General features: G+C 37.8%; 2 protein-coding genes across 3 annotated transcripts; both read right to left on the reverse strand.

Moving 5' to 3' along the window:
• Positions 1-928: 928 nt before the first annotated feature.
• FAM200C (family with sequence similarity 200 member C) lies at positions 929-7,896 on the reverse strand. The gene is made up of 2 exons (XM_032158533.2): positions 7,474-7,896; positions 929-3,363 (listed from the first exon to the last, which is right to left on the reverse strand). The coding sequence occupies exon 2, from the start codon at positions 3,312-3,314 to the stop codon at positions 1,530-1,532; it is 1,785 nt and encodes a 594-aa protein (XP_032014424.1). The 5' UTR covers positions 3,315-3,363; positions 7,474-7,896; the 3' UTR covers positions 929-1,529.
• Positions 7,897-9,475: 1,579 nt separating this feature from the next.
• Positions 9,476-26,930, reverse strand: SLU7 (SLU7 homolog, splicing factor). Of its 2 annotated transcripts, none has more exons than XM_032158536.2 (16): positions 26,778-26,930; positions 22,942-23,127; positions 22,130-22,283; positions 21,710-21,790; positions 21,148-21,312; positions 20,145-20,213; positions 16,492-16,539; positions 16,171-16,302; positions 15,813-15,910; positions 15,590-15,657; positions 15,320-15,459; positions 14,305-14,466; positions 12,864-12,968; positions 12,642-12,713; positions 12,269-12,385; positions 9,476-11,299 (listed from the first exon to the last, which is right to left on the reverse strand). In XM_032158536.2, exons 2-16 carry the CDS (start codon positions 23,109-23,111, stop codon positions 11,120-11,122), a joined length of 1,761 nt encoding a protein of 586 aa, XP_032014427.1. In that variant the 5' UTR covers positions 23,112-23,127; positions 26,778-26,930; the 3' UTR covers positions 9,476-11,119. The 2 variants fall into 2 exon arrangements, with proteins under 2 accessions (XP_032014427.1, XP_058296086.1); XM_058440103.1 differs by lacking the exon at positions 26,778-26,930 and adding an exon at positions 26,358-26,506.
• Positions 26,931-27,870: the final 940 nt, after the last annotated feature.

Raw genomic sequence — 27,870 nt, forward strand, 5'->3', positions numbered from 1 at the left:
TTTTTAAGTGAAAAAAGGCATGTATTTATACTTACTGATAAAATATAAACTTTGATTTGCGTACTAATGTGGCATCTAAATTTGGTAGTCAGGTTCCATTTCCCTTCAGGTTTATTTTTTATTTTTCACTATTATAAAAATGTTGTGATTAGCCATCTTATAAGTAAAACTTTTGGACATTCCTGATTCTTTCCACATGATAAATTTATAGAGGAAAAAATCTTAATCAAAGGGCTATAAATAACCAACAAAGAGACTAACATTAGTGTAATAATAATAAAAAATTGAGAGGAATAGAAGAGATGGATATTTTATAAATTAAATCCTTACGTATTATCTAGGGGAGTCAATATATAAATTTTAAAGCTGATACAACTGCTATATGTCATGGTATGAACATACTACTTAAGAGATGTGGGTGGAACCACAAGAAATTACAGAAGAAATGGGTAATTGGGCAGGAAGGGGATTGTGGCTTTTCCTTATAGGACTCTCTATATCATTTTTTCCCAGCCTTGAGCATGTAGTACTTTGATAAAACATTAATGTTTAAAAATATACATGAAAATTTATTTAAATTAAAAAATATTTTGCCAAATTATCATCCAGAAAAAGTGTGCTAAGTTAGATTCCCATGGGGAATTTTTTGATGGTCTTGAATTACTCCATTGATTTCATGTCAATTTATTTATGATTTATACTCTGACATTTTGAACTTAGAAAAATACATATAAATGTAATATAAGTGACAAAATTAGGGTAAAGGAAAAGTAAGTATAGGAAAAATTGAACCCAGAGGACCCAAGAATCCAAGAATGCATCAGAACAGTCTGGAAAGCTGGTTACGAATGAGGATCCTTGACCTTATCACAGACCTGCTAATCACAATCTCTAGGGTAAGGCTCAGGAATCTCCTTTTCAGCAGCCTTGATAACTTGGAGTTCTGAAGTAATTTAAAGATGACAAACAGTGATTAATATATTAGGCTATTTATTAATATGATATTCATAGCACAGGAGCTAGGGGAAAGGACACTGTGAGACTAACTCCAAAGAGTATATTTAAAAATAAGTCTTATATAAGCCAGATCATTCCTTTTCCCATTATATTTCATAATCCTCTTCTGATTTCATTAACCTCTCCATAACAAAGATGGGCGAACTTAATCTGTCATTTTGCCTTTTTGACTTCTAGGATATCTTCTCTTTTCTCCTGGCTCAATTCCTAGCCTATTGCACCATTTAGCTGGATATTCTAGTGCTTAGGTATCTTTTTCATATACCACACGAACACGTTAAAGAGATACTTAGAATTAGGAAAATTTCATGATAGCAACTAGGCAGTAGTACTTAATCTTTTCTGCTGTTTGTGTTTTTATTCTCAAAACACATTTTCACATGCCTCATTCAAAATTAAAGTTCTTAAGTTTTTTAGACATAGAATTCAGTATATCATAAATATGAAAGAGACAGAATTACAGCTTAATTTTACAATGGCATTAAGATTATTCACTAAAAAAGTATATCAGCTTACAGTGACTTCTGCTGTAGCTGTAGCTTTTGTTCAATGATGTCTGAGAAACGAGGAACTTTTTTTGAAATAGCCACACGGATATCATCACTCAGATTAAAGCAGCTTCTGGACTTTGTTTTGAAATGTAAAAGTGATGAAAATCCCAACTCACAAAGGTATGTAGTTGCAAATGGCATAAGGATTTCTAGAGCTGTCTTTGCCAGGTTTGGAAACACTGTGAATTGGGCACACCAGAAATCCTCAAGCTTCATTGTCTCAAATTCCATTAGGATTTGGCCACTAGCTCGTAATTCAGCAAGATCATTTTTCATTAAATAACTATCATCAACAAAATCGATATTAAAAAGAAATGGATCCAATATCCATTTACTTGCCTCATTAAGATCTCCAACGGAAAAATATCCACGGAAGAAGTTGCTCAATTGTTGCAGATGCAGTGTTATTTCAGCTGCAATGAATACACCTTCATTATCTGAAACAATTATTTCTTCAAGAAAAGGAAAATTGGTAAAATTTCTTTTCTCAATTCGTTTTTGCCAACATGGAAACTTCCTAACAAAAGCAGATAACTTCTCTCTAGCGGATACTGTGTTCATCCCAGTCCTTTGCATAGATGCACTGAGTTCATTTAAGTGTTTGAATAAATCTGCAAGGTATGCTAGGTGAATTTTAAACTCTTTATTTTCAAAGCCATCAACTAAATTACTGCTTTTGTGGTGAAGAAACTGATTTATTTCTTCATACATTTCAAAAATGTGAGTAAGTATTTGGCCTCGGGAAAGCCACCTCATTTCAGTATGGAAAAGGAGGACACTATATTCTATGCCAATTTCTTCAAAGAAAGCCTGAAATAGGCGATGATTTGGAGCTCTCCCTTTGATGAAATTTATTACCCTCACCACAGTAAACAGAGCATCCCTCAGTTTTGTAGGCAATGTCTTTATGACAAGTGCGTGAGGATTCAATAAACAATGTGTGACTACGATATGAGGTATCTCTTTTTTCACGTAGGCAACAAACTCGGAATTTTCTCCTAGCATAGAGGAGGCACCATCAGTACAAACAGAGCCACATACATCAAGTGCTATCTTATGCTTCAGAAAGAAGTCTCTGAAGAGATTGAACACATCTATTCCTTTCATGGATAGCTGCAATGGTTCACAGAAGAGAAATTCTTCTACGATCTCTCTTTCTTTTATATAGCGCACAAATGCCATTAGCTGACTGCAGTCATCCATGTCAGTTGTCTCAGCAAGCTGAATACCCACTTTAAGAGGACTGGCTTTGATATCTTCTAGAACTTGCTGTAAGATATCTTGGCTCATTTCATCAATTCTAGAATGGATCACGTCATCTGATAAGGGTACCTGCTGAAGCTTCTTTTGTGCATCTGGTCCCAAAACTATTTGTGCTATTTCCAGTGCACAAGGTTTCACTAACTTTTCAGCTACTGTATGAGGATTCTTCTCCTTGGCACATAAATACGCAAATTGATATGATGCCTGTAATAAAGTATCCTCATGAGATGCAACTCCAAATGCTTTCAAGGTTTCACTCTGATCAGATGGTGTTGGCATATGCTTCAGGCTATTGAGATCATGCCCAGCTACACCACCATGCTGTCTGTTAAAATGGTCTGACAGTTTTGATGGTCTGAGGTCAGCATTTGAAAATACTGAGTTACACAACACACACTGTGGACGCTGAGTTCCATCTACTTCCGTTGTACAGGTGAACCAGTAGCGAACATAGTCATCATCCCATTTGCGTTTCTTCGACATGGCACACAAAAATTCTCGGGTAGTATTCCAGAGATGCCACAGAATTTTGCTTTGGGAGTAAAATATAACCCACACATTAAAAACCAGTGGCTAACTGAATTAAAACAAAGCCACATCACATGCTATATTGTCATCACATGCTATCTTGTATATGTCAAGATATAGCCTGCAGCATGTCAATTCGAAGTAAGCCATGACAGGATATAGTTCAACTTAAAGCTAGCAACTCATAGCTAATGTCCTGGAATAAATGATTTACCAGCAAGTTATATATGGTAGATTTGAGCTTAGACAAGTTATGAACACCTGTAAGTCCTTTATTGGTGAATTATAGTTATGGCTTGTTTTCAATAATGTATGTTACAAACAAATCTAGCACATTTTGTATCCCTAGAAAGGGCATCTCACTACCACCACCTTCTTCCATTCAGCCCCAAAGATGTATGCATACCCTCAGTTAAGAATCATTGAATAAAGGAGCAATTCACTAAATAAGGAAGGGTGGATTCTGACATGGAGGTTAAAATAATTGTATAAATTTATGGGGTAGAAGTGCAATTTTGTTATATGCATAGACTGCATAGTGGCGAAGTGAGGGTTTTTAGGGTATCCGTCACCCAAATAACATACATTGTACTCATTATTTCTCATCTACTCCCTCCCACCCCACCCTTCCAAGTCTCCTTTATCCATCACTCCATTATCTATGTCCATGTGTACATATTATTTAGCTACCATTTACGAGTGAGAACATGCTAGTTCTTTTTAATAGTTAAAGATTAAACAGGTCTGTAATACTATTTGAACCTTGAGCAGTTTTGACTCCAACTTAGGCAGAGAATTTCAAATAGGTCTTTAAGTCTGATTAAGCCATCCTTGATGCAAAGGTAGGCTACAAATTGGCTCAGAGCTTCCTTGCTGCTAAGTGTAACACACTATCGGTCCATGATTCATAGTGTCCATATAAAAAAGCAAAATGGCCGGGCGTTGGTAGCTCATGCCTGTAATCCCAGCACTTTAGAAGGCTGAGGTGGGTGGATTGCCTGAGCTCAGGAGTTCCAGACCAGCCTGGGCAATATGGTGAAACCCCATCTCTACTAAAAATACAAAAAATTAGCTGGGCATGGTGGCATACGCCTGTAGTCCCAGCTACTAAGCCAAGATCATGCCACTGCACTCCAGCCTGGGCGACAGAGCAAGTCTCTGTCAAAAAAAAAAAAACAACAAAAAAGCAAAACAACTTGCTCAGGGAAAACACAACTGTTCTTGTTACTGAGACTTCAGAAAAATCCCTCTCATAGGATAACACTCTTAAGTAAAATAACGAATTTCATGATGCTTTTCCACCTAAACACCTCTAAGGGAAAGCAGTCAAGAACACACACACACACACACACACATACACAAAATAAGCAGCATTCCTAAGGTTTGGTTTAACCCAAAGACAGGATGTAGAAGGCCCTACCCATAGAGATTCTGATTCTCTAGCTACGGAGTGGGGGCCTAGAATCTGTATTGTAAATAAGTATTTTAGATAATTCTTATAAATAGTAAGTATAACAGTGATCTGGGACAAGAGATACCGTATCATCACAATCACTGGGAAACCCTTTGAAAATATACAGGTCCCTGCACTACCTTAGAACTAATACATCATCTTCCCCAAAAGCAGAACAAAAGAATATGAAATAATGTTGTTCAGGCAATCCTGAAACACATCCTGGTTAAGTAGTCAGACTTAGGGGAATGAAAACATATCCTTCAAACCAATCCTCAGCTAACAAATATTCTAGGTTTCTAAGTGAATGGTCCCAATGCTTTAATAGATATTTAAATTTTCTACGTTTTCTGAGTTGATGACAGCCTCCTATGAAAGTTGAAACCTAAAATGAAAGCCATGTCTTTTCTCTTTCTCTCTCTTTAGCAATGAGTAAAGGCATAATCCACAGGTAGGCTCAAATATACCTTAGAAAACATTCTATCTCCAAGATAAGTAAGTGATCCCCAAAGTTTCCAAAGTTCTGTGCCAGAGAATGTGGCTGAAATAAAGTAACAGGTACACATTTAAATCTGAATGCCCACTTTGGCCATTAAAAGAAAAATCACAAGCCAAGAATATCTACTTAAAGCATTAGCTTTCAAGTGGATCTACCAAGATGAACTAGTTGTAAAGTGTACTCCAATAAAATAAGCTGAGCTGTTACACAGCTGTTATGAGCCTGTTAAATTGGAGGATGTCTGCCAATCAAAAAAGACAACCTGAAGTTTAAAGAGCTGATCTTAAGACTTCTTTTGTCAAGTAATGAGACTACATGGCCACTTTTGCTTAGAACCACTTCTAATTAATGATGATAAAATTATGACATTACCACAAATGCTTATTTTTCTGTATTCTATTAATGTATATTTATCATGTAATATTTGGGGACGAAGAGGGAATAAAGGAATATGTTTTTAGTCACATTAGAAATCATTACAAGAGGGGCCCAGTGCGGTGGCTCACACCTGTTATATCAGCACTTTGGGAGGCCAAGGTGGGCAGATCACTTGAGGTTAGGAGTTCCAGACCAGCCTGGCCAACACAGTGAAACTCTGTCTCTACTAAAAATACAAAAATTAGCTGGGTGTGGTGGCGCATGCCTGTCATCCCATCTACTTGGGAGGCTGAGGCAGGAGAATCGCTTGAACCCAGGGGGCAGAGGTTGCAGTGAGCTGAGATCACGCCACTGCACTCCAGCCTGGGTGAGAGAGCCAGACTCTGTCTCAAAAAAAGGCTGGGCACGGTGGCTCATGTTAATAATCCCAGCACTTTGGGAAGCCGAGGAAGGCGGATCACCTGAGGTCAGAAGTTCGAGACTGGCCCCGCCAACTTGGCGAAACCTCGTCTCTACTAAAAATACAAAAATTAGCTGTGCATGGTGCCTATAATCCCAGCTACTGGGGAGGCTGATGCAGGAGAATCGCTTGATCTGCGAGGCGGAGGTTGCAGTGAGCCGAGATGACGCCACTGCACTCTCCAGACTGGGTGACAGAGTGAGACTCTGTCTCAAAAACAAAACAAAACAAACTGGAAATCATTACAAGATCTGTTAAGAGTCCATTCCTATCCACCTTGACTATGTCTCTCAAGTATATTTTAATTTAAAATTTATCTGAACAGTTTTAGGAAAATCAATTTATAGTATTCTTCTCCATCCCCCTTAAAAAGGGAGAACAGGTGGCAAGAATTTTCAAGGGCCTCAAAGATGAACTTACGGCCCAAGAGGCTTGTGTTTTAGAACCTCACAATTTGCACTTGCGCTTTTGTGGTATTTAGGAATTACAATATCCGAAAAAATGTAAACATTAAAAAGCATCATCATGATAAGGAGATATTGTTAAACAGGCATGATAATGGTATTGTGGTTGTGTTTTTCAAAAGTCCTCATTTGTTAGATACAGACAATTATTTACAAGTGAAATAAGATGTCTGGGATTCCTTTGAAATACTGTACTTCAGCACACTCACAAACATGCACAAAGCGGGGTGGAGATAAAAGAAATGACTGGCCTTAAGCTGGTAACTCTTGAAGCTGGATGATGGGTACACATCATTACACCGTTCTATTTTAATGTATTTTGGAAACTTTCCATAATAAAAAGATAAAAAGCATTATCTTAAGATAGATATCACTCATTTTAAGAATGATTCTATTGAGAGATTATCTTCAGATGCTTAATGAAAGATCTGATATAACAAGGTAAAATGTTTTTGCAAGTTTATGAAGGGTAGATATGAAAAAGTATTACAATTGAGAAAAATTAGTTAAAAGTGAACACTCACAAAACAAATATTTAGGGAATGGTAATATATATACATATATATTCCAGCAGTGAAAACACCAAAGTGCAGTTGTAAAACTAGAACTCCAAACCAAATACAATTCAACTTCTATCTAGCCACTGCGTATGCAAGATCATGATAGGCGCAGGTGTTTGGGGAGGCAGAGCATTTAACCATTACATTTTACAGTTAAAATCAATAGCCAGGAGAATGGGGGCAGGAACTTGGTGGCTGGGCAGACGCTCCAGGGGCAAACGCCTGGGATCGTGGCTTTGTCACTTACAGGCTGGGACCTTTCCAAGCCTCAGTTCCTCCAGAGGGGATAACAGTACCTACCTTACAGGGTTGTTGGGAGGTTTAATTATAAGAATGCATGCAAATAACAAGCAGCTCTTAACTGATAGGGCCTGATGGTGTTACTGTTAAGGACGGAGATTTTTACAGCCTCCTGGGTGAGATAAGAACGCCAGCAGCTAGGAAAAAAAAAGACTCAGCGCGGTCTCCGCCCGCCCGTCTCCAAGCCTGAGGCGCAGGCCTATGGGATGCTCGGGCTTCTTTTAGGCGCCCGTTTCAGGCTCCAATCCCACTCTCCGCTCAGCCTAGGGCCCAGCCTCTGGCCGTCGGAACCAGTAGAGGCGGCGGTTCCTCAGGTCCGACCCCCGAGCAGGAATCTGCGGTGCGCCTGGGGTGAGAAGCATCCGCAACTACCTCCACCTCAGCCAGGCCCGGGTTCCATCCGGGTTCTCCAGGGTGCTTCCCGCCCGCAAACGGGGCGAGGCGTCTCCCACACGCAGGCGCAGTAGCAAAAAGCGGTAGGATGGGCTGGCTGGCTTGAATATTGAGCATGCGCGCTAGGCCTCCCCAATTTTTTTTTTTTTAGATTGTGTACGTGGAAAAAGAAATCGTTTGTTTATTGTGTCTGCCAGAAAGGATGAACTGTACAATTTCAGGAATGGAAGGGGCTGTAAAGTCTACATAGTTCTTTTTAACATGCAGAGAACTGAAACTTTTATATTGTGTCGGGCTTTGAGCTTGGAGATAAAACGCTTGATAATTGCAATGTTCCATGTGGAATAAATGAGAGAAAAAGAGAAGGAAGCTCATTGTAATTTCAGATTAGACATTTCAGCAGTGAAGGATGAGCTTCCATAGCTTGTGTACTGTTGCCCATGCAAGGTGATCCCCCCACTTTCCGTAAGTGGGAGCATGGGGATGAATTCCTCTGGCATCATCCATCTCAGAGGAAATATTTTTATTTAAAATTCTTTCAACAACATGATTTCAAAGAAATAAATCCATATTAGAGAGGTTTTAGAGAAAAATCCCAAGTAGAAACTAGGAAAAGTTGTTGAAAGAACCGGAATATAGCCCTTTCCTGTTTGGGGGTCTTTCCAGAATTCTTATAAACTTAATGAGTTTACTCACTTTTGTACAGTCTTGTTAGAAGCATTCCATAAGACTAGTGTGTGTGAGGAGTTGTGGGGCGTCAACGAATGTGGGCCAGATACATCATTTTCAGGTGTTAAGGGTGAGCCTGGTAAATATTGAAGGGCTGCTGAAGTTTTTTTGTGGATGGAAGAAACTGCTAAAGACCAGACTTGTTGGTCAAGAAACTATAGAGTCTTAAATACTAGAGAAAGGGGTAGGCTTCAGAATCCGAGACAGCTAGCTTCATGTCCTGACTCCAACGGTTAGGATTTGTGCAGATTACTTGGAGTTAATTCCATGTGCTTTTTGTAAAATTTATATATCATCCATTACCCCATGAAGTTCTTTTGAGGAAGGAGATAACATTATGACAATTACAGTACATAATTCTCACACTCAAAGGCAGCTATTATTAGATAATAAAATCAAAGCTCAATCTGAGTAATGTCCTAGGCATTATGTTTTTCTTTTCTTTTTTTTGAGACGGGGTCTCATTCTGTTGCCCAGGCTGGAGTGCAGTGGCGCAATCTCGGCTCGCTGTAACCTCTACCTCCCGGGTTCAAGCAATTCTTATGCCTCAGCCTCCTGAGTAGCTGGGATTATAGGTGTGTGCCACCATGCCCAGCTAATTTTCATCTTTTTCATAGAGATGGCGTTCTGCTATGTTGGCCACGCTGGCTAGGCATTACTTTTCCAAAATAAAATGGAAAACAAGATTCTGGATATTACAGAATTCTTCCTAAATCAAAGTAAACCAGGCCTTATAGAAGAGGGAAAGAGGTCTAGAAAGGTTAGGTGACAAGATGTCGAAATTTTCTTAAACTCACGGAAGCTAATCCAGGTTCCCCTCCCTGTCCCATAAACACCTTTTCTGCCAAATACTAGAAATAATGCTACAAACCACTCACAGTTAAGTATTGTCATTTATCTATCTTTAACAAAAGATAAAATACAAAACAGACACAACATCAGCCTTTATGTTGAACCACCCTGTTTGGGTAGGAAAATGAACATTGTTTTTCATTCTTAAAGTAAATAAGAATTAAATCTATTTGCATTGCTGTTTAATTTCATACCAATCTAAAGCTAGACACTATGCATATCCAAAGTACTTGACAATTTGACTCAGTTACTCACACCACCATTTCTGAGATGCTGACTTAACGCAGTATCCTACAGGTGGTTTTTGGTAGTTTAGAAAAGCCAGTGGGCTGTTAAAAGTTGACATACTGATGTCAGAGGTTTTGTTAGGCTGTTTTCACTGATTCCACTCTGTCAGTATTATCTTCACAGTGTTCTGAGAAGAGGCTTCAGGATCATGGCACTCTATTACTAATATCCCTACAAGCTATCCTTATAATTCTTTCAATAAACCAACTTCAGGTTTTGGTTTTTTGCAAAGTTTACAAACAAAGTAACAGCTGCTGGCTATAAACATTAGGATATTCTACAATTTAAAAAATCTAATATTCATGATTGTTACATAGGGGCAATCACAATGAAAACAAACAGTAATGTAAACCATATCCTCTATGATAAAGGAAAGGATTTCTACATCTAGGCTTATGTCCAGAATGGTAAAAGACCTACTACTGATTAGTCAATATTGACCCAATGGTGAGAAAATAGTTGTTTTCCATTCAAAGACTAACACATTTAGTCTACTCCAGAGGCCAAGGAGAGAGAATCGCTTGAGCCCAAGACTGCAGGGCAGTATGACTGTGTCTGTGAAAAGCCACTGCTCTCTAGCCTGGGCAACATAGCAAGATTCTGTCTCTAAAAAAAATAAAAAATAAAAATAAATATAGTCACAGAGTTGCTAGTAATTATTTTAAAAAAACAAAGCCCTGTTTTTTTTTCAAAACCAAGGTGTGCTAATACTAAATACAGGGCTACAAAAATCGAAGCAATAAAGTTTGAAGTTTAATAAATGTAGAGAAAGAGACATTCTTAATAGGTAGAGAGCCAAGGCTTTTTTACACATGACTCACATAAAACTGGAAATAGGCCAGGCGCGGTGGCTCATGCCTGTAATCTCAGCACTTTGGGAAGCCGAGGCAGGCGGATCACGAGGTCAGGAGATCGAGACCATCCTGGCTAACACGACGAAACCCCATCTCTACTAAAAATATAAAAAATTAGCCGGGCATGGTGGTGGACGCCTGTAGTCCCAGCTACTAGGGAGGCTGAGGCAGGAGAATGGAATGAACCCTGGAGGCGGAGCTTGCAGTGAGCCGAGATCACGCCACCGCACTCCAGCCTGGGTGACAAAGCGAGACTCTGTCTCAAAAAAACAAAAACCAAAAAAAAACTGAAAATAAATCTTAATCCAATTTTAAATTCTATTCCCAAAAGCACACTTCATGTGCCTGTTTCTTTTCTTTTTTGTTTCTTCAGTATGGAAAGGAGTTAACTTACTGTGAGGCATCTGAAATATTTATTAAAGCCAGGCAGCAGGAAGAATAAACAAGGATTTTTCTATCTACAATCATCAATAAAAAGCTGAAAAGAATGTATCAGCTGCGTCTATCTTGGATGGTCTTCTGACTAGTTACTACTGTCCAAGGAAAGAGGCCATGGGGTCATCTGGCCTCTGACGTTTCATTCTATATGCCTCCATTTCCTCTTCAGTAGGTTCCCGAGTTTCATACATGCTATTGTAAGGCCGCTTCCTCTCATCAATCTGCATGGTCTCCTTGACGTGAAGAAGGCGGGCCTCCTCTGCATTCAGTGCCTATAGTGAGAGGAATAAAATCCGTATCACAGCTCTACATCAGATGTCTTTTCTTCAAAAGTGGCAGAGTACCAACAGACCCCCAACTGAATATGAACTGCTCTATCAAAAACGCAGATTGCCTGAAAGAGCTTTGGAGTCAGCCCTTCTACTGTCAAGCTACAACTAATCACTATTTGGCTTACATGATATTTTTATAGAGCACAAAACATTCTATAACATTTTAAATAAATGTTGAAGAAATTTAATAACAAAAATTAAATGAGGTTCACTTTACTGATACAAGCTCACAAATGATGCTTCTGGTAGAGACTACAATTCTGACTTTTCTCAAGGACTTGCCGAAGCTTACAAATTATGGCGCTAGAAGGCAATTCTGGTCAACATGCCAATAACTCTAAAATGCTTTATAATGCACATTTCTTCTGTCCATTAGTCATAATTACTAAATACTCCAAGAAGAAGGCAATACCTACACCTCACAATATCTCCATTAATATAACTTGAGCAAATCACTCAGACTCTAGGCTTGTTTCGTCATTTTAAAAATGCATTTGGAGACAGGACTAGATCATAGGCCATTACAAATAAAGGCCTTTACAAATAATACTGGCCAAGAGCGGTGGCTCATGCCTGCAATCCCAGCACTTTGGGAGGATGAGGTGGGCGGTTCACCTGTGCTCAGAAGTTAGAGACCAGACTGGGAAACATGGTGAAATCCTGGCTCTATAAAAAAATACAGAAATTAGCTGGGCATGGGGGCATGTGCCTGTAATCCCGGCTACTTGGGACACTGAGGCAGGAGAATTGCTTGAGCCTAAGAGGCAGAGGTTGCAGTGAGCTGAGGTCGTGCCATTGCACTCCAGCCTGGGCAACAGAGCAACACCCTGTCTCAAAAAAATAAAAACAACCCAAAAAACAAAGAATACTGTTACTTGTCACTTTTACTATTTAGACTTCAGAAATTACCTTTTTCAATTTTTCATGCTTCTTTTCTTCATCATCACTATCTGAACTGCTCTTTCGATGCTTCTTCTTTTTCTTTTTCTTCTTCTTCTTTTCCTCTTTCAGTTTTTCTTGATGCAGCTGAAAGGGAGGATTGTAATGCAGTGTTATTATGTGAAAACAAAGCTCGGGTGCACTACTTGGGAGGCCGAGGCACAAGGATCACTTGAACCCAGGAGGCAGAAGTTGCAGTGGGCCCAGACCGTGCACTGCACTCGAGACTGGGTGACAGAATGAGATTTTGTCTCAAAAGAAAAAAAAAAAAACAACTCAGGTGCAGGTTTTAAAGCCCTCCCTCCAGGACTTAAAAATTCAGGACAAATGATTATCAACTTACCTCCATGAGGGTTTGAGGTTTTTTCACAGATTCTTCCCCAGTTATATCATTTATAATGCATTCTTCAGAGTTCTGTGGGAAATACATGTAATTTGAGTTGGGTGTCATAGTTACTAATCATCTAAGAACAAATTAAAATTTGAAACATGAGACAGTATGTTTTAGTTTGACTTAGGAGCTTCGGTTGTTTTATACCTTTAAGAACCAAAGACAATTACTTACAACAATCTCCTTCCCAGCTTCTCCAGTACAATAGGAATATTTGAAAAAAGAGTGACAGCATTTGTATCCCCATCGGCCTTCTTTCCAGTACGATCCCCAGATATGCTGTAGAGAGAGAAATTAAAGAGCTTAAAAAGGAAGCTGAAATTAGAAACTTCTGTATACTGTTGATAGGAGTGTAAAATAATACAGCCCTTTAAAGGTAATTTAGGACAAAAATTATGGGGATTCAAGGCTGGCTAACAGGGAGAAGGTAGTCTGACCTGAAGTGTGAGAAGCAGGACCTGTAGTTACAAAACTCTTAAATTCTATTCCCAAAAGCCTATAAAAAATTTTAGGATATCTGACTTCTCTTGAAAAACGTAGGAGTGGGAAATTCTGGGCCTATATAACCACTTGGTAATAATCAGCTGTTGCTGAACAGTGGATGCCCCATTAGATAGGGCTTGTGTTCTCCAGTTTGTACAATTTGCCTGGCTCACTTCACTCATGTATGATCACTGGTCTGGCTCCTATAGGGAGTTAGGTTTTTGACCCTCAACTAAGAGAGACAATTGTAGTTTGGTTACTTCAAGAGAACAGCAAAGGACAATATATGCTTTATGATGTTTACAATGCAATATGAATGAATATACTACATTACTTATTAAATATTCTTGTCAAAATATTTAACATATCCAATCAAGCCGTTAGACCTGAATTCCTATTTATAAAACATACAGGGATAGAGAAACAAGTTATATAACACTACTAGGAACCAGTCAATACAGAATATGAGACAATTTACAAACTAATTGGCCTAATCTGTTAAATGGTCACCGTCATGAAAATGAAGAGATACACTCTAGAAAAGAGACATAATAACCAAATAATGATCAAAAGAAATTTGAAAAGAATTCTGACTAAAACAAAAAATAGGTGTTAAAGGCATTTTTCTGTATATTTTGGAAAATGTGATTAATGACTAGATATTAGGTGATATAGAATTAATGTTAATTTTCTAAAGTGCAATAATGTCGATGTGGTTATATAGAAGAAAATCCTCATTTTAAGGAGACATGTGATACAGCGTTTATGGATAAAATGTCATGATATATATAATTTCCAAATGTTTCAGTCAAATGTATACATAAACTATATGTGTGTATATATATTTTACATATATATGTAAAACAGTGTGCATACGCACACATACAACTAGACAAAGCATATAAGGCAATATGTTAAAAATTTCAGAATTTAGATGATGGGTATATAGATGAACATAGTATTCCTTCAAAATTTTTCTATTTTTGAAAAAATTCCATGAAACACAGTTAAAATTTTTTTTTTTTTTTAAAGCACAGAGCATACAAATGGTTAGCTAATAAAGTTGTAGTGGAAAAATGCAATACAGAGCAAAACCAACAAGGACACAAAATTGTTCCAGTTTAGCACATACTGTGTGATTGTGGATCTTCACATCCTCCTCATACTTAGAGCAGGCAACAGCCCGCTCCTGTCCTTTGATGACTGTCCCATGTCTTGAGTACTCCACATAGTCTTCAGTCTGGGCTAAAAGCAATTCAGCTGGAGGAGCATCCAAATGTTCTTGGCCACCATACTAAAAGGACATTGGACATTATTCAATACATTTTACAACCTGATTTGCATTTAAATTTCCAGGAAAACATTTATTTCTAATCAGAAAGAAAGGGAACATTCTTTACTGGGTTTTGTTATAGAAAGCACAGTAGGAAAAAAAAAAAAGCCACAAAGTTTTTCCGAGGCAAATAGAAGATGTCTCAGTTGCTATTCATCTGTTGAATACAGTAAGTTACAAGATGGCCATAAATTCCTCTTATCCTTGTATATATGCCCTTTCACCACAGGGCTTTGCTTTTCTTCCCATCAAGAGACGAAGTCTTTCTCTATCCCTTGAATCTGGGCTTGGCCATGTTACTTGCTTTGACCAATGGGAAGTTGGCAAATGTGATGCAAGCAAAGGCACTTATGTACCACAGCACACTTTTTGCTGCCACTCTCTAGAACTCTAAGAATGCCATTTTAAAAAGCTGTGCTACCCCACTAGAGGATGAAAGACCACATGGGGTGGAGATGAGCTGTCCCAGAAGAGGTCCCCTTAGGACAGTTAGCCTGTTAACGGCTAAACACGAGAGTGAGGCCATCTTAGTTCATCATCTAACCTCAGCTGAGCAAGCCCAGACCAGGAGACTCGGCCAACTGTGAGAAATAATAAATGTTTATTTTAAGCTACTAAGATTTGAGGTAGCTTGTTTTTCTGCAAAAGCTCATACAAAATTGTATACCATCTGCCTAAGAGAAAGGAAGAAAAGGACTATTCTTCATGGATTAAGAGGGCTCTCTGCATTACTTTCCAAATGTAAAACTAATGCTTATTAACTAGTAACTTCTCTTTAACAGAAGTTCTTCTTTAGCATTTTGATCAAAATTACCTTTTCCAGGATGCTTTCTTTCTGCTGTTCTTTGAAATCTTCTTTTTTGACTTTGAAGGACTTATACAACAGCTCTAGCTTTGTAGGATCTGCCTGTAGATGCACTTCAGATCCCTTGTCATAGGCTTCCCACGCAAACACTAGAGTAATTCAAAACATCTTAATGAGTTGGCAGCTGCATTATTGTATGCTTCTTGAAAACAAGCTTTAAACAATCCCAAACGTCTTATGAGCTGATATAAAATGCCTTGACATAGAGGAAACACTTACACTGTGTCTGAGCCATTGAAATGGTATCTCCTGTGTACCTAACAAAGTTATCTCCAGCATAACTCACTCTGTAAATACAAATAAAGAAAATGTTTCAGATTGATTTAAGGAAAATTAATTCGTAAAACTGAATCTGAATTAAAATGAACACCATCTATGGTCAGGTCAGAAAACAATTAACTTTCCCTCATCTTGAAATCTGTACATTTAACTTGATACTTACTCATCTGGATTCTTTCCTGCATTGGCATAAGGATTCTCTCTCATTGCTCTAGTTTTTGGATCATAGTAGGCAGAATTTGGATCTAAATTCCTCAAATACTAGAAGAAAAAAATATTTAAAGAATAAATTAATGTTTACTCATAGCAAAAAAATTTCAGCAGACTAGTTGGAGGAGTTGAACATGATCAATTAAATGTGTGTATACATTTCTGGGGTACAGGTGAAGAGAAAAAACAGAATGAAACCTTATCTTTCAATGACTCTGACTATATTATCCATATGCTACCCAGAGTCGATAAAATTTATGCTGGGAAGACAAGTATTTTTCAAATATGTATGTTGAGTTGACAAGACTTACTTTTGCAATATCTTCTCGAATCCTGAGATTCCGGACAGTAATTCGTCTCTTGGAGTCAAAATTCTGTCCAGGCATGTCAATATCATCTGCATATTTATCTTCATCCTCATCTTCACTATTATGATCTTTTTCCTAAAAGAGGGAGAGGAAGGAAAAAAAAATAAGAAAAAAAAGCAGCATGTAGTTCTTTTTTTTTCCTTTCCCTTTAACCAAACCCTTATTTACTTGTGTTCTTTAAAAGCTATTATTAGTGTTATTTATTATTAGCCATCAGAAATTTAAAAATTTAACATATACTCAGAGACAGCAAATATGTATTACCGTCTGAGAATTTGGTTCCTCTTCTCCCCACTGGTGTTTTGGAGAATTCTGCATCATGGAAGAAGAAAAATAATTCGTAATTTCATTCCACTTAATCCAATTAACACTTAAAAAATAGTTAAGATAATAAAACTTAATTCTGACTGAACAAACTCACATTTCTCAGTTGTAATGAGCACAAAAATTCTGAATACAAGAGTGCCATTGTGAATAATTTTATTACACTGTCTATAAAGCCACCAAATTTCAAGAGAATTTTAATTAAGATTATAACCACAAAATGGTAACAGGAAGATTAAGATGACCAAAGTACCCAAAAAATATTAATTTCTAAATGCATTAGTCTTCAGACATACTGTATTCATTAAACGTTACTAGTTTCCTAGTAAGTCCAAAAAGAAAATGTTACTGGGTTCATGTCTTCACAGCCAAAGTGAAGTTTGGGCAATGAAAAAAAATCTACAAGTGACACAATATTGTAATTTAAGGAGAGGCCAAACTCCTTGTCACAAGGATACACTTTTCTTCACTAGCAATTGGTCAGAATACTTTCTAACTCCACAGAATGCCTATACTAACGTCGTATTTCATCATGTCCCTTCATAAAGGCTTCAAAGATTAAAAATACCTAAAAAGAAAAAAGAATACATTATAGCATTAGTGAGGAGATATAGAAACACGTGTATGTATATATACTATATAGACGGAAGCATAAATCTGCATAGCTTTTCTGAATGATGGCTAAGTGATATGTCATAAAAATTTTAGAAATACAAACTCACTGCAATATACTTCTAGAAGGTTATCCTAGTATCATGTCAATTATATAAAGATGTATAAGAATGTGATGTGCAGTGTTGTATATGTGCAATGTGTTTTCAAAACACTGGGAAAAAATCAAATTAATAGATCACTGGTTATATAATTTATTGCACTCCATGGAACACCAAACGGCCATTAAAGGTGACTCTATCCAAGGGGCAGAAAAGTATGTATCATTTCCTAACTTTTTTGATTAAAAAAAAGGGAGGGGAGAGAAAGGTGGGATAAGAGTATATATTTGTATTTATTCAAGAAAGTCTGAAAGGAGCCGCACACATATACAAGGGGCGAGGGGAAGTTTAGTGTTAGGGTGGATAGAAACAGGGGTGGAGAGATTTCACTGTGCATCTTCTTAAATTGTTTTAATTTTTGAGCCATGTGAATTCATACAAAAATAAATGATGCTATACGTCTATAAATATAGACAGAAAACACATTCCCATTGTACTCTATGTTGTTAAATTAAAAAAGAAGGTAATAAATGAATATATAAAGATGGATTCATGTAAGAAACATTTTGTATTCTAGCACACATCAACAGGTATATGTGGACAGGAGAGACCTGGAAAGGCCTACTTTAAAATGTTCATAATTAACACAGGGATATTTTCTTTTTTATATAATGTTCTAATTTCTTTCCACTTAATATGTGTTACTTTCAAAATCAGAAATATAAATATTTTGTAAAAAATAATTTTTTTGAGTTCCCACTATTTGCTAGTTCACCAAAGACATTTACATACATTTCTATAGTGACAGCTAAGTCTCTAAATCTACTGTATGTGGTTCATCTTAATATCCAAGCATCCTGGGAGCAGGGAGGGAGAGCATTAGGAGATACACCTAATGCTAAATGACGAGTTAATGGGTGCAGCACACCAACATGGCACGTGTATACATACATAACAAACCTGCATGTTGTGCACATGTACCCTAAAACTTGAAGTATAATAATAATAAAAAAAAAATCCAAGCATCCAAGTGGGCAAAAAGCATTAGCCCCTTACATTAAGTATCCTTACTGGGGAAATAAATTACACTATGTTTACAACAAACAACAGAGAATATATTAGAACAAAAGAAACCGGCCCTTTATCTTTTCCCAAAGTTAGTAATAAATAAAAATAATCACAACAATAATAGCTACTAATTACCCAGCGTTTACTATGGCATATGTATATAAGCTTCCTGGGGGTAGGTGTTGTCATTTCTATTTCAGACATACTAAAATGCAGCTCAGAGAGGCAAATTCTTTTTTTTTTTTTTTTTTATTAAGACGGAGTCTCACTCTGTCACCCAGGCTGGAGTGCAGTGGCGCGATCTCGGCTCACCGCAAGCTCCGCCTCCCGGGTTCACGCCACTCTCCTGCCTCAGCCTCCCGAGTAGCTGGGACTACAGGTGCCCGCCACCATGCCTGGCTAATTTTTTGTAGTTTTTAGTAGAGACAGGGTTTCACCGTGTTAGCCAGGATGGTCTCGATCTCCTGACCTTGGGATCCACCGGCCTCGGCCTCCCAAAGTGCTCGGATTATGGGCGTGAGCCACCACGCCCGGCCGGCAAATTCACTTTTCTAAGAGCATGTATCTCTCATGGAGCAGAGACGGATTTTGTTATTGATTGATTGACTGATTGATTGACATGGAATCTCGCTCTGTTGTCCAAGCTAGAGTACAGTGACGTGATCTTGGCTCACTGCAACCTCTGCCTCCTGGGTTCAAGCGATTTTTCCGAGTAGCTGGGACTACAGGTGCTCGCCACCACACCCAGCTAATTTTTGTATTTTTAGTAAAGATGAAGTTTCACCATGTTAGCCAGGCTAGTCTCGAACTCCTGACCTCAGATGATCCATCCGCCTCGGCCTCCCAAAGTGCTGGGATTAGAGGTGTGAGCCATCGCGCCCGGCCAGAGATGGATTTTAAACACCTATCTGGTAACTTACGATGTTAACTTGCCTGATAGGTTACCTTAGTAACTCGGTAACTGCTTACTTCGTAATTATTTCAAGTTCTGTTTGCTTTGTTACTTATACGTGGTTGAGTCCCTTTTAGAAACTTAAACTAAAAAACTATAAATGTTTACTATTTATTTGTGCCTAGATTTGTTAAAAAGAAACTTGACAACTCTAATATGCATAATATACTGTTGACAAGGATTTAAAAAAAAAAAAAACTGGCTGCAATAGACCTTTCATTCATATAAAAAAAAAGTTCTTCCCAGTTATATAACTAATACATAGTCATTGTGGAAAATGCAGAAAATACTAAAGAAAAAGGATACAAAGAAAAATTCATAAATTCTACATTAAATAAAAACTAGTGTTCTGGTCTTTTTTTCTGTGTGATAATATTACACTATCTTTTCATGTATTATTCAAATACAAGTGTTAACCAGTGTTGTTAATGAAGTCTTGAAAATGCCATTTTAAGAACTAAGCAGCATTATACCATGCAGATGCACTTAACCAATTCCCTGTTCCTGGACATTTAAGCTATTTCAATTTCTTTACTATTGTGAAAAATGCTGTACTATCTTTATGCATAATGATTTTTCTGAACTCTAGAAAATTCTTTAGGATGATAGATCTAATAATTTAACTTGAAAAAGTAAGTGTATGTCTGTGTGTGTCTAAATATAAATAGTGGCAATATTGTTCCCAAACTGACTGCATCAATTTATATTACTATGAACTGTATACAAAGCATCAGTTTTATTTCTCTCCCAACAGCATTTCTCTCTTCCTCTTTAACTGAAGAGCTATAAAATGAATTGTTTCAATTTTCATTTCTTTGTTTAAAAGAAATGAAACTTTATTGATCATTTTCATTACTTACAGCCTGTTCCACTAATTTTCCTGAGGCTAATTCCTCTTGGAGTTTCTGGGCTTTCAATGTTCGTTTTGCCTTTAAAAGAAAAAAAAAAAAAGAAAGAAAAAGTAAACATTTAAATTTTACTTACAACATTCAAGTTACCACCTAAATTTTTATATATTTAAAATGAATAACTTTAAATTAATTTATTTCATAAAAGGTCACTGAACAAACCTATCTCTTTGGGATTCCTTGTAGCCCTAGACCTATTACTCCATAAAGAGCAGGAGTTACACAGTGTTTGAACCAGGCATTAATGTAAACTGAGCCAAATGGCATCAGTAGTAAATTGCAGGGAGCAAGCCCTGACAAAAACAAGCAGTTGCCACAGAACTCTAGATGACTGACTCTTACCAGGCAGGCGTGGGGTTACCATATATTACAATGTTCAAGAAAAGATAAAATCCAGATTTTTATATGAAATCTTATAATTTTAAAATGATACCTCTAATTAAAAAAAAAAGGCAGTGTGACTATGACTTCAAAGGAATAAGGGTGAATAGATCAAATCATAACAGGAAAAACTGAAGTTGGTTTAAAATAAAATAAAATTTTCTGAAACAAATTATCCATTCCCTTTCTACTACTCCCAAATGCTATGGGAGGCAACTATAAAATAGGTTCGTGGGCAAGCTATAGCTTGGGGCCATGCATTTCTAACCTCACAAAACCAAAAACTTTGGAAACTAATCTGTCTTCATGTTTCCAATATCTTTTGCTACCTAAGTCAGGGAGTAAAGGACGATATAAGAATCAAATAAGAAGAAACTGCTGGCAAGTATGGCTAGCACACTATTTCCTTTATTCAGTATTACAATTATAAAGGTAGCCTATACAGTAGTACTACTACTATCATAAAAATGCTACCATTTTTAAAGTGCTTCAAGATTTGAAAAGTAGAGCTGCTAGAGATACAGCAAAAGGACGATTCTTTAAGAAGCCCAGGAAAGCAGGGAATTTTGCTCACCAGATCAACTTTGGCATACTCTTCAACAATTTTCATGTGTTCTTCTGGATTGTAGCCATTCCACCGATCTCTCTTCCCATCATAGTCAAACATCAGTTGAGGCTGGACATGTTCATCTGGCGCTATATTAGTACCTGTAAATTTGGCTCCAACTCGCCTAGGTCTCTAAAAACAGAGTAAGATTTAATCTTTTAATTTAATCTTTTCCTATAATCTTTTAATTTAATCTTTTCCTAAGTGCTTATGGCCCAAAAGAAAACTTCATACAACTTTTACAGAGTGGGCACTTTACGATCTATTCAATTATCGAATTCATTCAAACTACCAAAAATACATCCTAATAACATATACTGTTTCGTATGTTTTTCCTCCTATAGTATGTGTAAGGATACTGTCTTACAGCAGAAAATTTTGTTGGTGTTGAACCAATTCCACTGAAACTAATTTTTATTTAACTTGTACCTAAACATAGGTGATTTCAGAAGAAGAGAAGTAAGCTCTCTGACAAAGAAAAAAGAAAGACTCTGACAACGGTTTTCAAAATTTTCAAAGGTGAACTTACCTCAAAGCAGTCTTTCTTTTTGTGTGTCATGGCCCCACAATTTTCACATGCTCCTTTGCGGTACTTAGTAATTATGGAATTCTATAAATATATATAAAGAAAAACAAAGAAAATGTCTTAACCACGTAAGTTAGAAATAACTTGGACTCTCATTACTACTTTGTCTAGTGAAATGATTTCTTTGTTAAAAGGAAAATGAGTTACAGTCTCCACACATTTATAAATGTGAAAGTTTAAAGACTTCAGGAGTATAAAATTTATGTAAGAAATACAAAGATAAAATAGTAATGCACTGTGAATTTCAATACCAGATAAAGGGTTTTATTATCTGTTTCTACTTTAAATAGTATTGCATTAAAAGTTCTTACATTTTCTTAAACTCTCCATATCCATGAAGATGTATACAGCTTGCCTACATACCTCTTTTACACCCCTCTTGTACCATTCTCCAGATGAGCTGAACTGCTTTTGTTTTTCTGGTTGTGGTCTCTGGTGTTTTAAAGTAGGTCTTTTTGAAGGATCAATATACCATGGCACAGAAGAAATATACTGAGGAATATGGGGGTTGATGTCTCTGTAATAAAAGTAAAAAAAAAAAAAAATTTTAAGGATAAAGTTGGAAAATAATCAGTATTACAATTACAAAGGTAGCTTATACAAAATCTAAGAACAGAAATATTGCAGTGGTAGGGGGAAGAGAATATGGTTGCTATCTCTATACTATAATAAAGAATAATTAAAAATAAAGTAATTTATTTTATAGTGAAAATATTTCTAACTAAGAAACTAAGAATAGTGATATAACTGAAGGGGGACAAGAGAGGAAGGAAAATAGAGATGTGTGTTAGTAATCTAAATCTTCTATCACAAGAAGTTTTGGTTCAAATAATGTCTATAGTCAATTAATTAAAATAATTGTGTAGGTATTATTATCTAGAGATGTGACGGTAACAACCAGAAAAGCTCAAAATAGAAAGATTTAACAGCAGTCACTTCTGTAGAGCAGGCCAGGGGTGGGAAGGGTAAAAAAGGACTGTTGCTATTCATTATAAGTCCTTCAACATAATTTCATTATTAAACCATATGCATATGAGTTTGATAAAATAAAAACAAAAATGACATAAATGATGAAGAGAGGTTCCTCTCAAAGAAAAGGATGAAAAATTAATAAACTAAGTAGACATGAATTTGAATTTTGAATGAATGGATCATACAAAAAATTAAGTACTTACTTTCCTTCTTCATCAACTTCTGCAGGAGCATTGCCCAATTTTCGCTGTTCTTCTAGCTCCTTCTTCTTTCTCCAGTCCTCTCTGGTCATCTTCTTTGGTTCTTCCAAACTCATTTCTTTGGACCCTGATAGGGGTGCAGCATTAACTGCATCTACAACTGTGGCTGACATGGTTATCTGGCCTCCTCTAGGAAAAGAAGTCAAATTTACAGTAAAAAGTAGGCCTTCATGAATTCACTCAAACTACCAAAAATACATCCTAATAATATATACTGTTTCATATGTTTTTTCTCCTATAGTATGTGTAAGGAAGGGTCTCTTTCCCCTCCTCAAGGTCTCTATATACTGTTAGCACTGTTTCTCTCTCAACTCCAATTTACAAATGGAGACACACACATGTATTTAAAATTTCACAGGACTCTTTTCTCATATATATCCTGAATCCCTCTTTCTGTGTATGTGTCTCAAACTTTTCTAACACAGTAACTCTTAATGAGAGAAAAGAGGGTCCTATCTCTGTACCCCTTTAAGAATGAACATCTCAAGAGTTATCTATATTCACTGCCTCCATTTCCTCTCCTTCTACTTTCAACCTCACTCACTCTAACTTAGCCCTCCACTCCCTACCATTCTAAAGAAAAGACTTAAATCATTAAGTCATCAAGGACCATTGTGCTAAATCCAATGGACATTTTTCAGCTCTGTTCCTTCCCTTTTTATATATTATGTCTTGACTTCCCTAACACTACATTCTCTTGGTTTTTCTTTTTCTTTTTTTTTTTTTGAGACAGAGTCTCGCTCTGTTGCCCAGGCTCAGCTCACTGCAACCTCCGCCTCCCAGGTTCAAGCGATTCTCCTGCCTCAGTCTCCCGAGTAGCTCGATTACAGGTGCCCGCCACCATGCCCGGCTAATTGTTTTGTATTTTTTGTAGTGACAGGATTTCACCACACTGGCCAGCCTGCTCTCAAACTCCTGACCTCAGGCCATCTGCCCACCTCAGCCTCCCAAAGTGCTGGGATTACAGGCGTGAGCCACCATGCCTGGCCCTCTTGGTTTTTCTTGTACCTCTCTTGTCATCAAATTTTGCCCAGTTATTTAATGTTGGATTCCTCAAGGCACAGTCAGCACCTTTTAAGCCACTCTAAACTACCAGTAATGGATAAGCTCATTGACTTCCAAGGCTTCAATGGTCACAACACAACACTGCTAGCTCTCCAACTTATTTTTCTATAAAATAAAAAATAATAAAGGAACAATGTATTTTTCTATTCAAGACTTTTCATCTGAGCTTCAGATACATATATCCAATTGCTTACTTGACATCTCCACTTAGACGCCAGAGGCATTTAAACTCAATACGTCTTAATTCAATCTCATGATCTTCCCTCTGAAATCTAATCTCCTACTGTTCCCTATGTTAATGAAAGACACCACCATCTGTCCCTTTACATTAAGTGCTTCAGCTTATCCCTACATCTGTCTCATCACTAAGAACCGTTATTTTCACCTTCTGAGTATCATTCAAATGCATCTACTTCTTTCCATTCTTACTGCTGCCACCCTAATGTAAGTTATTACTTTTTCCCACTTACTGGTCTCCTGATTCCCTCCAGTCAATTCTCCACATTGCAGTGTTAATTTTTCAAAACACAAATCTGATCATATCATGTCTGACATGGTTTGGCTCTGTGTCCCCAGCCAAATCTCATCTTGAATTGTACGCCTATAATTCCCAAGTGTTGTGGGAGAGACCGGGTGAGAGATCACTGAATCATGGCGGCAGTTTCTCCCATACTGTTCTCTTGGTAGTGAATAAGTTTCATGAGATCTCATGGTTTGATAAAGGGAAACCCGTTTTGCTTGGCTCTCATTCTCTATTGTTGCCGCCATGTGAGAGGTACTTTTCACCATGATTGTGAGGCCTCCCCAGCCACGTGGAACTGTTAAGTCCAACAAACTTATTTCTTTTGTGAATTGCCCGGTCTGGGGTATGTCTTCATCGGCAATGTGAAAACAGACTAATGCAATGTCCTACTGCCCAAGCTTAAAATCCTCCAATGCAGTACCGTCTAAAAATTCAATACAGCACCATCTAAGAGAAACACAATGCTAGTCCCATATGTAATTTTATGTTTTCCAATAGTCACATTAAAAAAGTAAAAATAAACAGGTAAAATTACTTTTACAAGATTCTATTTAATGTAATATATCCAACATACTATAATTGCAAATTTGAATTAGAAAAAAACAACTCTGTCTTTAAAAGTTGATATGGGTTTTACACTTATTTAATCACATTTCCAGTCGCAATAACCACAAGTGGCTAATAACTATCATAATGAATAGTGACAGCTGGGTGTAATCCCAGCACTTTGGGAGGCCGAGGGGGGTCACCTGAGGTAAGGAGTTTGAGACCAGCTTGGCCAACCTGGCGAAACCCCGTCTCTACTAAAAATACAAAAAATCAGCCGGGCGTGGTGGTGTGCACCTGTAATCCTTGCTACTCGGGAGGCTGAGACAGGAGAATCACCTGAACCCAGGAGGCCGAGGTTGCAGTGAGCTGATATTGGGTCACTGCACTCCAACCTGGGCGACAGAGCTAGACTACGACTCAAAAAAAAAAAAGTGACGCTCCAAAGGATTTTATCATTCGTACTCTAAAAACTGACAACTTTTTAACACACCTACATGGTCCACCATGGTCTGGCACCTGCCTGCCTTCCAGCCTCACCATTACAACTATCCCTGCTTCCTTCTCTACTAACTACATAGACCTTCTTGTAGTTCCTCTAGTTCCTCTAACACACCGTGCTCCCTGTAGACACTGGGCCTTTACACAAGCCCTTTCCCAGTGTAAAGTGCTCGATGCCTGGGTGTCTACGATGCTTCTCAAAGGTGTTCTCTTCTCCTGTGTCTGACCTATAGAAAACCTCCACATATATTTGTGTAACATATAAACTGATGGCCTAAATATACTGCGAAGAGAAGCAAAACAACGGTAAATTTAATCTTTATTAAAACAGCTACCATTTCTTGAGCCTACCGTGTATCACCTCATCTAATCTTCACAATAAGCCCAGTAGATAGGTCTGATGAACACCATTTTACAGTGAAGAAACAGGTTCTGAGAAGTAAGATCCTCAGCCAAGAACACATTGTAGTAAGAAACAAAGACTTCAAACACAAGTCTGTCTGATTCCAAAGTCAGTTCTCTAAACCAGTATGTTATACTCTGTCCAAAGAACATTGGCTTCTGGGCCTGAAATATTAAAAACTAAAACTGAATAAAGTATTATAGTCACCAAGTTGTACTCACTAGTTTCCGTCGCTGTGGAGGGGCCTATTTTCTCCAACTAAAAACAGTAATAGCTCCCACTTACTGAGGGCTTATCGTAAGACACTGTTTAGCGCTTTACCTACACAGATGTTTTCACTTATACCCGCATGATACCCCACTGAAGTCGGATCATCTCGACCTAACAGGAAAAACTGAAGCTCAAGTAAATTTTTCTGGCGAGGAAATACAGTCTGTCAATTTGGGTACTGGAAGCGGCTTTCCCTGCTCGCAGTCCGGGGATTGCTCAAGGTCTTCGAGGCACCGCCACAAAGGCGACACTCTCATAGTTATCCCGATTGTTACCCTGAAAACGCAGGCCTGGTCTGCCATGAATAGGTCTCAGGACAGTGGCTTCCTTTTCGGTCCCCCGTCCTCGCTCCCTCAACACCTGAGGGCTCATCACCCCCATGAAGACATATCCAATAATTAGGAGCCTTCGACCCATTTTCTCAGGTTCCCAAATCCCCGTCGCCCGCAAGTTCTAACAATATTTTCTTACCTAGTCCCGCCGCAGCTAGCCCCACGTCCATCCGACTGAATCCAAGCCAATCTCGTAATGTTTACTTCCGGCTTTTCGCCTTATTCCGGCGGCCACTGCGGTAACTTCCGGAAGATCGGCACATGCGCACTAATTTCCTGGCGGGGCGGGGGGCGGAGGGGGGCCTCCAGTGCTCTTGCGCCGTGGGAATCGCGAGAACTCTAGCTGTGCGTATCGCGCTATTTACCCGGTTTGTGGGGAGTTTCAAGTTGGGCAGCTTCTTTTTGGCTTCTATTTAGGAGCTTTCTTTTAGAATCGGAGAATTTTAGGAAGTTAAAAAAAAAAAAAAAAAGACCAGAACAGACAAGCGCTTAAGCCTCACCAGGAGACTATGAAATGAAGGGGGAAGTTGGTGAAGTATCAGCTAAAAAAAAAAAAGCAGTTAAACTTGGCACTAATTAGTAGCCAGGCTCTGCAACATGCTGGGGATTTGGTGAACACAGTGTCTTCCCTCAAATTTACATCAGCGTGCAAAAGACACCGAAACAACTATTCGGATAATTTAGCAGTTGTAAAAAGTTGCTATGAAAGGAATACCAGGTGCTGTGAGAACATAAGGCACGTTATCATTAGAAAAAAATACGACAATTTCCATTTTGGAGAAACAGTATCTATGCTATCCCATCCCTTCTTTAAAAGTATACATGTGAAGTAAAATACTGGAACATAAACTAATTTTCGTGGTAGAATTTCTTGTGTGTTTTTTTTTCTTTGTGCTTTCTATTCTGGTTGTTCTCCTCCTCCCCCCATAACGTGTATCCTTTTTGAATGTAAAAGTTAAAATAGCTACCATTTCTGCCTCAATAAAATAGCCCAACATAATAGAATCTATTTTTTTGTATTAAGAATTTGCAATACCTGAAGTTTAGGAACATTAATATTAATTGTGGTTTTACAGGGCAGATGAAGAAACAGAGTCAGAGATTAGCGTGAAAGTGAGTAGAGTCTATGAATCATTCAGGCTTTGTTTTTTTCCACTTAAAAACATTCCTGAAATTTGCTTAGGAGTGTTAAGGCCTAATTAGCCAAAACCACCAGGAGAGCACATCTTGAA

Source organism: Hylobates moloch, unplaced genomic scaffold (genome assembly GCF_009828535.3).
Source record: "Hylobates moloch isolate HMO894 unplaced genomic scaffold, HMol_V3 SCAFFOLD_6, whole genome shotgun sequence".
Classification (NCBI taxonomy): domain Eukaryota; kingdom Metazoa; phylum Chordata; class Mammalia; order Primates; family Hylobatidae; genus Hylobates; species Hylobates moloch.

Bases quoted from the DNA above. Each gene is read 5' to 3' on its own strand.
- FAM200C (XM_032158533.2), bottom strand. From the start codon at position 3,314: ATGTCGAAGAAACGCAAATGGGATGATGACTATGTTCGCTACTGGTTC.
- SLU7 (XM_032158536.2), bottom strand. From the start codon at position 23,111: ATGTCAGCCACAGTTGTAGATGCAGTTAATGCTGCACCCCTATCAGGG. The intron at 21,791-22,129 runs GTATGTAGGCAA...ATATATTTATAG, and splicing joins ACAAGAGGGGTGTAAAAGAG to AATTCCATAATTACTAAGTA. The intron at 15,658-15,812 runs GTAAGTATCAAG...TTGTATTTACAG, and splicing joins GCAGGAAAGAATCCAGATGA to AGTGAGTTATGCTGGAGATA.